General features: G+C 47.4%; 1 protein-coding gene across 13 annotated transcripts in view; it reads left to right on the forward strand.

Moving 5' to 3' along the window:
* The window catches only part of HIVEP3 (HIVEP zinc finger 3), a 435,200-nt gene that overhangs the window by 406,564 nt on the left and 16,286 nt on the right, over nucleotides 1-12,350 (forward strand). For all 13 annotated transcript variants that reach the window (XM_050932270.1, XM_050932274.1, XM_050932275.1 and 10 more), the window contains one exon: nucleotides 4,754-4,852. In XM_050932270.1, the coding sequence (XP_050788227.1) occupies nucleotides 4,754-4,852 (99 nt within the window). The remainder of the gene's footprint in view (nucleotides 1-4,753; nucleotides 4,853-12,350) is intronic.

The following is a 12,350-nucleotide window of genomic DNA, read 5'->3' on the forward strand; positions in this document are numbered from 1 at the left end:
CATTGGTTCATTATTTTATTTGGAGCTGGCCAATTTATTTCCAACCTAAGAATACTCTTGAAAAAACTCCTCACTGTGGACTACTTACCTGCCTAATTTTCAGCGTAATCATTATACTATCCAATATAAATATATTTCTCTATCTCTCTCTATCTCATGCCCACGCCTTCATATTTATTTTTTCGTTCTTTCCAAGGAAGCCCTGGTAAGTTGAATCAGTTACTAGCCAGTGCTTGGCTAGGCACCTAATAGCTGTGAATCCCTCCTCCTGTGGTTCTTTCTCAGCTTTTACTTAGTCATTACTCAGGCAATCACCTGTTGATTTCAGTGTGCATTTTCCTGAGTAAGGACATCAGAATTTGATTCTTCTAGCATTAGTTAAGAGGGTCTAAAAACACCAACAAATTTCCAGAAGAACTTTGAAAAACAAAGTCATATTATTCTGCCAGTTGCTCTAAAAATAATGGTCCAGTTTCTCATTAGTGTAAATGGGCGTAGCTCTGTTGATATGCATGGAGCCATGCTAATTTACACTAGCTGGGCCAGTGAGGGACATCCACATTTTGTCAGATGACAGGAGAAATCTTTCTCTTCTGTTCCCCATCCTCTCTCCAGGCTCCTAGTTCAGACTTCTGGCTATAAGAAAGTATTTTTCAAGGAATGAAGTAGCACGGTTACGATAGGGCAGCATTGTACCTACTAACATCTGATAAGCCAAACAGGAAGAACTGCCCTCCCACACCTGCTACTGAATAGGGACGGGATTTCGCATCCTATCCACCTCAACATATTCAGAAGCAAGTCAATTAAATGAGGCCCTTTTGTCTTTCCCTCCAAGGGCTATGTGTTGAGAAATTGATGCTGGAATTGCACTTGCCCTAGCTGCACACACACTTCAATTGCAAGTGCATGCCACATAACTGTGCACACACATTGCCCATTTCTTGCACAAATGTGGGATTTGCACACACATTTTTGCAGGCACAGTGTGTGAAAATATGGTCCTGTCTGACAAAAGGAGGATGAAGTGACTGAAAAGAAAGGGAAGAAGAAGAAAAGAAGAAGGAAACACAGCATGTAAAATGCTACTTTGGTTCATTTCTATTTGATGCGAAGTTGATTTTTTTTGTCAGTATAAAAAGAGTCTTAGCACTGGCCAGATAGGGTCCTGGTGCTCAGTACAACTCCCAGTCTAAGGTCAGCTCACATTGTAAAGCTTTGGTTGCATAGCTATGTCAGTCAGGGTGTATGAGAAAAATACACTTCCTAGCTGACATACCTATGCAGCAAAATCTCTAGTGTAGACACAGCTATGCTCACAGAAAAGCTTCTGTCAGCACATCTGACGTTCACGGAAGTGTTACTGTGCTGGCAGAAGATCTCCCTCTGTCAGAATAGGTTACATCTGCTGACAGATGGGGTAAGCTGTGTTAGTCTGGATCTGTAAAAGCAGCAAAAAATTCTGTGCCACCTTACAGACTAACAAATGTATTGGAGTGTGAACTTTCGTGGGTGAATACCCACTTCATCGGATGCATGTCGTGGAAATTTCCAGAGGCAGGTATATATATGCAAGCATGAATCAGGCTAGAGATAATGAGGTTAGTTCAATCAGGGAGGATGAGGCCCTCTTCTAGCAGTTTCTCCTCCCTTGGTGTTCACACCTCAACTGCTAGAAGAGGGTCTCATCCTCCCTGATTGAACTAACCTCGTTATCTCTAGCCTGATTCTGGCCTGCATATATAAACCTGCCTCTGGAAATTTCCACGACATGCATCCGACGAAGTGGGTATTCACCCACGAAAGTTCACACTCCAATACATTTGTTAGTCTGCCACAGAACTCTTTGCCACTCTGCCAGCAAAGGGTTTGTGATGTAGGCAAGGCCTTAGTGGCACCTCTGGCTTGTCATCGTATTGTGCGTGGCTGAATGGGGATATGGCTTTTACATTGCTCCAAGGCAATTGCCTCCAGCCGATCAAGGAAGAGGGCTTCTGCAGAATCCTCTTCAGCTAGATGTGTGTTGCCTGGGGTGGAATTGGATTAAAAACAGGTAAAATAAGATGGTGAGGCCAATGCTGCGGGCTGTAGAAGAGACACCTTGGGTGCTGTGTGATCCCTAAAAACAGCAAAGAGAAACGTCTCTGACTGAACTATGAATAGCTGTATATCTCTGCCAGCACTTCCAAGGGTGATTTTCAAATGGGATAAGCACCTGCTCTGGCTCTATGACCAGCTATGAGACCAACGCAGGGGTAGGCAGAGTGCAGCCTACAGACCAGATTTCAATCTGAGAAGTGGTTTCTCTCCATGGATCCTGTCTCCCTTGGCTGCATCTCCGTATTAAAGCTAGAGAGACTGCACTCTGCTCCATCTGATACGAATGCAGTGCAGCTCCTGGCTAACAGTCATTGCAACTCTTCATTGGACAAAGGTCAAGGTCCCTGTAGTACAGCGTATGCACCACAGAGGAATCATTTTGTGAGCCAGTGAGGGGAGCATGGTAGGAGGGAAAAGACCAGCAGGCCTCTTTAGTCTAGCTCTTCCTCCCAGCCCATGGTTAGCGTTGCAATAGAATTCCCAGGGTACCTCAATCTGCAGCATAACTCACAAACCTCTGAACGCACAGTACATTTAAGCTGCTTCATTTCCTGTGTAAAGTCTCACCAGAAGGAATCAGATTAGGGTTATTGCAATGGTAATTGAGCATAGATGGGTCATTTGTGTCAGCTGGGGTGAGCTGCAATAATTTACTGAAGGTAGCAGCAGGGTTTCATTTACTGAGGAGTGTTGTCACTGTTGACATTTTGTTATAATTAGTTGGAATGGGTCAAATAACACAATCTCTTCTTATCCTGAACTCCAAGTCCTTGGCATTGCAGGCTCTGGCCAGCAGGAAAGCCTGTGCCATGTCATCTTGTTATGATGAAGTTAGAGAGCTCAGCTAGATACGATTGAGTCATGCTGGGAACTCACCGACCGTTGAGGAGTTGCAGCAAGGGCATACATTTCTTCTTCTTATCAAGTTTCAGAGTAGCAGCCGTGTTAGTCTGTATCCGCAAAAAGAACAGGAGTCCTTGTGGCACCTTAGAGACTAACAAATTTATTTCAGCATAAGCTTTCGTGGGCTACCGCCCACTTCTTCGGATGCATAGAATGGAACACACGGACAGAAGATATTTATATATACAAAGAACATGAAAAGCTTTGCTTAGTCCACAGAGGAGAGAGGAGAAGGGTAAAGAAGAGAAAAGAGGGACAATTTTCTTCTTTACTCCTCCCATCATTTCTCTTGCTCTTCTCCTCTTTCCCAGATCTGTGTTCCACACACCCCTAGGTTTCCCTTTTCTATAAGTAGGAATAAAAACTACTCCATTAGCCTGCTGGGAGAGACAGTTGTGGTTTTTGGAGAATTATAGAAAATAGTTACAGAAAAGACCTAAAAGGGCATCTACTCCGTTCCTTTGCCATTCTTTTGTAGCTGTGCCTACATCATATCTTGTAGCACTTTCTCCAGGCTTGTTATAAATGTTGCAGTGTGACCATGCCCCTGCAGAGGATACCCCATAGCCCAACAGATCTCACTGTTCACTTCTCCTGGTACTCAGCCTCAATATACTTTTTCTTAATCATGTTTCTCACCACTAAGTACCAGTGCAAAAATGGTTTAGCGCTTTAGTCTGTGAAGTGTCATGCTTTGGGGTAAGTGGCTCCTTGCTTGGCCGCTCAGCACATGCCAGAACATCCCAGCAGCCCTCCCAGCTGAGACACTTGGGGGTCATATGAGAAGTGTTCACCTTTCTTTACTGCTCAGCTTCTTCTCAGGCAGTTTCAGGACATGCGCATCTCTCTGCTTTACAGTTCTCATACTCCTTGTCAGTTAATCAGTTACCTTGGCTAATTACTCGAGCTGATGGGAAATCTTCTGACAAAGCAGTTTTCCATTGGAAAATGCTGACTTGATGGAAGTGAGATGTTGCACGCGAACAGGTTGATTTGTTGAAATTTTCAGTGGAAAGCAGCAGCTAGGCAGGCTGTCCTGCATGGTTTCGTGCCAGCTCACTGTATTCCTGCTGGGCTGCCCAGCTCCCTGGGATCCCTTGCTTCCAGGAACCCCTCTTGACATTTTTTTTTCTGAATGGAAATTCTGTTTCCCAGGCAGCTCTGCTATTACTTACAGTTGTATCCAAATGTTAAATCACAGGCAGACAAAGCCCAACATACTTCAGCTGGATTTTTTTACTCTTGTTTTTTTCCTTCAGCTTCCTCCCAGGACCTGTTTTCTTGTCTCCGCCCGTCCTTGGTCCCTGTTAACTGTGCTGCCTGCTATGTGCTGGGACCAGCTCAGATGGGTTGCTGGGCTGAGCTGTTATACTAAGGGATCACCTGTCCTTTCCTATTTTTCCTGCTCCTTTTTGGTGCTGTAACTTTGCAGCAGTGTGCATGCTGGGGAGTATCAGTGAAAAGTATGTGCCCTCCAGGTGTTCTAGGTTGCATGATGGCCCTGTTACTCTGAAGTCTCAGGTTTGGCACCTCCTCTCTCTCATCCCAGCCAGCAGTGAAGCAATTAAACAGAAAATCTATCCTTGTGCTGCAGGCTGGCTGGCTGCCTGGGATAAAGGCTTCTGCCGAGAGAGCACCTTAAACTGAACCCGCAGCTAGGTCTAAGTGAAGTTGTCAGCTTGTTCTTCATCCCCTTGCCAGGGGAAAGACACAGACTATTGATCAAGGTGTGTGTTCTGTTTCCTTTCAGGGAATCTGACTAAACATATGAAGTCAAAGGCCCACAGCAAAAAATGTCAGGAGATGGGCGTGTTGGTGTCTTCACTGGTGGAGCTGGAAGTTGAAGAAGGTACAGAGTCTCTAAACCGTGTGGCTCTCCCACTGCTGCTTGGAAAACGCATGGTATTTAGGTAGCAGAATGTCCATTCACATGAGTGGAGCGTCCAGGTGCTCCAGGTACCCTGGGCATTGCTGGAAGGGAGCTTTGGCTGACCAGACCTGATTCGGCTGCAGTGCCATGCTGGGGGGAAACTCTTCATGGGGGAAGGGGGCGTAGATTGTCCCACATCTGCCTGTGGGGGTGGAGTTTGTGCCTTTCTTGGAACTATGTGGTGCTAGCCACAGTCATGACAGGGCACAGGCATAGATTAACACTGATTCAGTATTGTGCTTCCTATGCTCATTGGAAGTGAGTATTGAGTCAGTGCCGCAGGACAGTGTCTTTGCACACTGTGGGGCTATACAAGTGAGATAGTGCAAGGGGGCACTTGGCTGCTGCAAAGTCAGTCTCTTGGATGAGACATAAATAAATGTCCTGCTCTCTGGCCATGTAAGACCCTCCAATGCTTTTCAGAAGAGCAGAGGTGTTAAGGAGCAGTAGCCTGGCTGACTTGTGACGGGTTCCCCCAGGTGCTACCTGGAACTGGGGTACCACTGAGCCCCCTGGCCCACCAGCCTGGCTCCCTCTCACACTATACTGCTGTGACAAGCTGCAAAGCCCTCCAAGCTTGCACTTTCACCAGCATTCACACAGGTAGGGATACACCCAGCTGCAGTTACATGCAGGCTCTCTAGCCACCAGCCTTCCAGCCTAGGACCCCAGAGCAGCACTGTCCTGTCCTGGTCAAATCTGGTCAGTTTGTGGGTTTAACACCCAGTCCGCTGCTCCCTCAATGTGAAGAGAACAATACACACTTGTGGTAACCAAGCTGAGATTTTCCCCAGACACCTCAGTCAAACACACACTGGTTTGGATTAAAACGTAAAATAAGTTTATTAACTACAAAAAGATTGTAAGGGATAGCAAACAGATCAGAGCAGCTTACCTAGTAAATAAACAAAAATGCAAAATGATCTTAACATACTAGATAGGTAGGATATGAATTAGCAAATTCTCACCCTGAGTGATAAACAGGCTGGCAGATTCTTAAGGCACAAGTTGCCTTTGCTTTGTAGCTTGAGTTTCCCAGGTTTTCATACACAGGCTAGAAGTCCCTTTAGCCTGGGACCATCATTTCCCCCAGTTCACTCTTTGTTCCTCAGGTGATTCCAGGTGTGCTGCTGTAGGGAGCGTGAGGTACCATCATGATGTCATTTCCCCCTTTTATATCTTTTTCCCACTACTGGAAAGCTCTTTTGCTATGACCTGGGCCAAACAGTTCCCACTGTGTAGTGCTGTCTCTGAGAGGTTTCTATTGTACACAGTTCCTGGGGTAATCCTGGTGCTTGTGTGCATTTCCTGAGTAAGTTATTAACATTGTTTGGTCTTTTTACTGTTGTACCTAAAAGGCTGCTTGTGGGTGTTTTCAGTCTCACAAGATGTTTCAGTAGCACATACATAGCCAAACTTCATAACTTCACATACAACGAAAGCACGTACAATCCAATGAGATATTAATGTCTAGCAGATCGAGACTTTTAGAAAGTTACCTCACAAGGTGCACTTTGTACAAAACATATCCTAATTATATGACAATAGTGAATAAGGGGGTGCCAGGGTGTCACAACTTTAAATTCCCCTCACAACTTCAGCTGGCTAGAGCATTCTGCACTGCTAAACAGATGCTGCTCTGCTCATGGCCATGGAGTGCAAAGCCAGAAGGTTTGCCCAGATCAAAGTGTGACCTCCTGTAGCTGCATCGTGCTACTGGGTGAAGTGACTCCTGTGAATATAGCATGTGAAGCCTGACATGAGAACCTTTGTGAGATGCACTCTTTAAATATCCAGTCATACAGTCCAGATTATCCCTTCCTCATGGAAGGGGCTCCAGGGGAGGAAATCTCCATGAGTATCCCCTTGCCCACATCATCCCATCAGGGGCATCGATTTTGCTCCAGTGGAAAAGCATGTGTGGCCTACCTCCAAATCTGAAGTCCCCCCGGGATTCATGCTGGCTGTGACCCCTGGTGGCCCCCATGTAGCATGGTTCCCACAGCCTCTGTGTGACTACCCCCATGAGCCTCCAAGGAAAAGATACAGCCTAGGGCTTTGTTCAGGTGAATCCCCAAGGTGAGGGAGGGAGCATGATGAGCATGTCCTGATCCCACCGGCAGCTGACCCTGTTCTCCTGTGTAGCCTACACATCCTCTTCAAGGTCAGGGTGAGAGGGGGTGAGTGCCCCGGAGGTGGGCGATTCCCCTTATTGCAGAGGAGATGGAGATTTGTATGCAGGGAGAGGGTCCCTTCCATGTGTGTATCCAGGAGTCACAATCTGAGCCAGTAATGACAGCATCTAGGGCATCTCTCATCGGTGAAGCAGACAATCAGAAAATACTTAAAACTTCATGGTGTTGTCAGATATCAGCTAGGTTACTCTGTATATTTAAAAAATCTATTTACCCTCCATCCTGCGCTTAGTTCTTTCTCCTACATGCACACACACACCCTGTGTAAAGGGCCTGTGAATTCAAGAGCCTCTCATGTTCCTCTGAACCACCTAAGCTTCGTTAGTACAGCAGAATCTTCCTTGCTCCATGGTCTGTAGCTGAGTTTCACTGACATCGGCCCAGTAAACGGGTTTCTTCCCTGTGTGTATGAGGAGCATCAGAGCAGCGGGCTGCAGCCCTGAAAACTACGGCCTTCTGTTTGAAGCATGAGTAGGGCTACAGATTTATCTTGGTGATGAAAATGTCACAGATACTGTGAGGTTTGCCAGGGACTTCTCTTTGTGTCCCTGATTTTAATAAACTCACCTCGCAGCAGCAGCTCTTGTTCCTGAGACCGGGCCCAGCTCCCCACTCTGGGTATTGTGACCTGGCACGTGGGGTCACAATGCCGCTCATTCAGATTTGGCCCGGACACCCCTCCGTCATGACAAAAGGGTGTATGTGCCAAACCTGAGTGTCCTGGAGAGGGAGCTGGGTTCAGACTGAGGGACAGGAGCCATAGCTGCAGGTGAGTGTGGGCTCATTCTCCATCACCCCCTATGGGGGCAGCACCCAACCCCTCCTGAGGACCTGCCTAGTGTAGGACCCATCCATCCAGGCCCCCCAGAGGTAGGACCCACCTCTCCAGGGCCTCCCACTCCCTGGGGGTAGGACTGAACTCCCCCAGGCTCCCCAGAGGTAGGACCCACCTCTCCAGGGCCTCCCACCCCCTGGGGGCAGGACCTAATTCCCCCAGGCCTCCCAGAGGTAGGACCCACCTCTCCAGGGCCTCCCACCCCCTGGGGGCAGGACCCAACTCCCCCATCCCCCCAGGCCTCCAACCGCTCAGGGGCAGGTGTATCCCCCTGCCCACTGTAAATGGCGCTCCCATGGCTTTACACACCGTTTCCCCCTAAACCCTTTTACTACCTGTACTGTGACAGCTCTGAAATGATCTCCAAGAGGGGAGCAATAAGTCTAACATATACTTAGCTGTGTGAGCTGACGAGGGATATTTTACCCAAGTGATGGAGGCTGAGCTCCGACAGCTGCTGAGAGTTAGATTACGAGCTCTTTGGGAGCCGTTAGATGTTTTTATGATTGTTTTTCCGTTTCCTTTAGTGAGGCTCTCGATATCCTGAGCTGGAGGCTCAGTGCAAGGATGAGTGTGAGGAAGCCTTCAGGGATGGCAGATGTCTCGGAGTGCTGGTGGGATTTTGGGATTGTTGTCAGTGGGTCATTTGTATAGACAGTAAATATATTTTAAATATAGAGGGGGCGGGAATCATACGCATCTCCCTTTCACTGTGGGGTTTGCCCCGATGGCGCACAGAGCTTCAGTACAGTCTGCTAGGTCAGCATGAGGTTCTCCATTCACAGGGCTTTGCAGAGCTGATGGGACACCGCTGACCTCTTCCTGCTGCCCACCCACTAACTTCCATCAGCAGAGCAGCTCTTGCCACTGTGTTTAGCATTTCTTCTTCCCCTTTTAATGCCCCCTCCCAGCCTGAGCCAGTCTGATTCCCCCGGCCTGGCCACAGCCCACAAGGGTTTGTTGACAATGGCTTAACATGAGCCTTATAAAACACACGTTGCTACTGTTATTTTTACTAAGCCCTGGTCAACTGAACAAGCTCTGGAGATGTTGCCGTGAGCCAGTGAATGTTAACTCCGCAGGAACAACAAATAATGCTTATCCCCACTGAGCTCCCCAAAAGTCAAGTCCCTCAGAAGCTTTATTGGGAAGAGGGGGGTTCCCGGGGCACAGAGAGTGTTACGTGCGATGCTTCCCATTTCATAGGTAACGAACAGGCACTGAGCACATTTCTCCACAAGTCTGTGTTGGAGACAGGAGTTGTTCCCTGAAGATAGAGCCTTGCGGTTTACCCCCGTTCCTGCTTTGTGTGGCGTGTCCCACTCATAGAATCATAGGGTCATCTAGTCCAACCCCTTGAACATACCCACATGGTTTAAAGTTCTGGAAAGGCTGCAGCTATTTGCAGTGTACGTCTCATGAATGTGCAGGCTATAGCTCTCCTTTAGGTAACCTAGGTAGGTAACCCTTGCAGGTAACCCATCCTTAGGCCATGTCTACACAGGGACACTCAGGAAAGTTATGGCGAATCAATTCAAGGCGTGTAAGTTAAAGACCATTAAAACCCTATTCAGGAGTAAATGTGGCCTTAGCTGGCTGTAACTTAATCCTCCTCCTCCTGCCACACATCCCTCCCTCCATGTATTTCTAGAATGCCAGTCACCAGACTATCCAGGTGCCCTTCCCCAAGCACCCCCTTTACAGCTTGCTGAGTCACTTCCCTAAACGAGCAGAGTTCAGTTTGCAGCAGGCTCATGGTGGCCAATACTTTACTTTACTGTCAGGCCTGGAAATTTACTCAAAGTCAGAAGCTGTCGCTGGAAGATCTAGAAATTGAACCCTCTGGGGAACCCAGTCTTCACAAAGGCACCACATGAATTTTAATTAGGGTTGCCAACTTGGTAATATTTAAAAACCAGATACTCCAGCCAGCGTGCCAGAACCTCCCCTGCCCCACCTGTTCCCCCCCAAGGCCCTGCCCCTCTCCTTCCACAAGGCTCCTCCCCATCCACTCCTTTTCCCCTCTCCCCCATCACCCCCCGCCCGGGTCAGGAGGGGCTCACCTGCTTTGCCAGGGCTGTGAGCTGCAGCCGCCTGACGCAAGTAGGAGTCAGCCCCGGCTGAGTAGGGGCTGGCGCAAGTGATGACCCGTCACCTCCCCACACCTGCAATAACTGGACTTCGGGTGTTTGGGCACCAGGCCACCCTCACCCTTGCAGGGATGTGGGCTGAAGTCTTCTGTGTTTGGCGAAGTTACCATTTTAATAAGGCCCTGGATTGAATTTACACCAGTGTGATTTCCACTGGCTCCCGTGATATTTTAGAGCAGAAGTAGGCCCATCCTGAGGAATCTGCTAACAGTGATGATAATACATACCTGTACAATGGTTTAAATTCATGTCTGCTCATTTTTAAACTAGCACTCAGGATACCACATTCACGTCTCTGTATGTTCGTGGGGAACTGGTTGACTCTGTTAAATTGTCACTGTACAGATATTTTCATGGGGCAAACGTTTACTGCAGAGGAGTCCAGCTCTGTAGGACGTGGCTTAAAGCTCTGCACAGACCTTCGTGAATCATAGCACCCTTGAGAGTAGGCGTGTCCATGACCTTCACCAGGCCACACAGAAAGAAGGCATCACAATTAGGATTAGGGGTTCCTAGCTCCGCATCCCATGCACAAGGCACTCAACCATTCTACACCTTGTGTGCCAGACTCTGATCCCAGTTACGCAGGTGTAAATCCACTGTAACTCCACTAGTTTCAGTGGGTTGACACGGGGGTACCAAGGATCAGATTCGGTCTCTACATACACAGAAGACTCAATTCCCCAGTTTCGCCTGTGATTGGAGACCTACGTCCAGGCAGACAAGTGGCAAGCAGTGAGGGGAGGGAGCATTTTAAGAGGTTTTTTGAGAGAATCATTTTAATAAATGTGATGAGGTTAGTTAATGTGGTTTAAAGTGAAACAAAGCCCTGTTACTCCTAAGGAGGGAAGCTGCTGGTCCCCCCCCGTACCAAGGTGGTCTATAGGCAGAGGAAACACAATGGCTTTTTATTCCCTTACTGCTGGTGCAGGTTACATTGCCGAAACGGATGCTTTTCTTTCCTTTAAATCTGACTATGCTTTAGGCTTTTGTCCTGCTCTTAAAAGCAGCCTTTCGTTCATGCTGAGGCATTGTTTGTTTGGTGGGGGCTTTGCCAGAATTCAGAGTGGGGGGAGCAAGTCCAGGAAAAAAACCTAGTCTAGGATTTGCTAATGATTATCCCAGGGGAAAAGTGTTAGTGCGGGGTTAGCCTGCGGAAGTCTGCTCCAGTGTCAGGTTGCTGGAGGTCTCCTTCAGTCTGTTAACTCACTTAGAATAATTGATTAGCTGATGGCTTCTTAAAATCTCCCGCTGCTGTTATACTACCTGTAGGTGATTCTTACTCAGATCCAAGTCTGATAGCAGAGCAGACAGTTGCTACTGAAATTTTGGTTGCATGACACTCTGAAAGCACAAGGATTATTTTAAACCTTTTCATTATAGTAAATTAGAACTAATGAATCATATTAATTGTGTGAAGCTTTTAAAAACCTGCAAATCAGAAATCCTATTTGTGCAGCGGATAATTGCAGTCTGCAAAGGCCAGAACTGCGAGAGCTCAATTCAGTGATTCAAGGGAATGCTTTCAGTAATTATTTCATTCAGTCATTCATTGCCCCGATCATAGAGGGTTAATAGTAATGTATTGTGAGCAGCACAGTGTGGGGGCTGTTCTGAAGGCTGCAAGCTGAAAGGACTATTCTGCTTAGGAAAAGGAACGTGCTAAGCAGACGAGAAGGCTGCATTTGTCTCCGCCTTTTTAAAAAAAAATACCATTAAACCAAAAACCCTGCTAAAAATCTGCCTTTCCCCCAGAGGTCACCTGGGAGAATGCTTAGCAGACGTTTGGAGTGAGTGTCAGCTGGGAGGCCTCTTCTCCCCTCATTAAATCATGTATCCATGCCTGTTTGTGAATGAGCACACAGTTCCTGGACACCTGCTAAGCTCAGCGAGAGAAAGGACCTGCCTAGACTCAGGAAAGCACAGGAGTAGGAATCCATTAGCTTTCCGAATGGAATCCTCCTCCATTTATTGATGTTGGCTGCACTGCTGCTGGCTGGAATGCGGAGCTGTCTGGGCGTTATTGCATTATGCAGACAATCCATGTAATTTTAGAATTACAAAAAATATACAGTCTCCGCTTCCTTCCATGTGTGTTTGTGTAAAGGGGACAGGGAAAGAATGTGTAAAGGTGAAAATGGGAAGGCTTGGTGTCCGAACAACTTGGGGGATTTTTCCTTTGGTAAAAGCAAACAATTCCTGGGCTTTTGCCTAAGTTTAATGCATTCTGCATCTTG

This window comes from Gopherus flavomarginatus, chromosome 22 (genome assembly GCF_025201925.1).
Source record: "Gopherus flavomarginatus isolate rGopFla2 chromosome 22, rGopFla2.mat.asm, whole genome shotgun sequence".
In the NCBI taxonomy this organism is placed as follows: domain Eukaryota; kingdom Metazoa; phylum Chordata; order Testudines; family Testudinidae; genus Gopherus; species Gopherus flavomarginatus.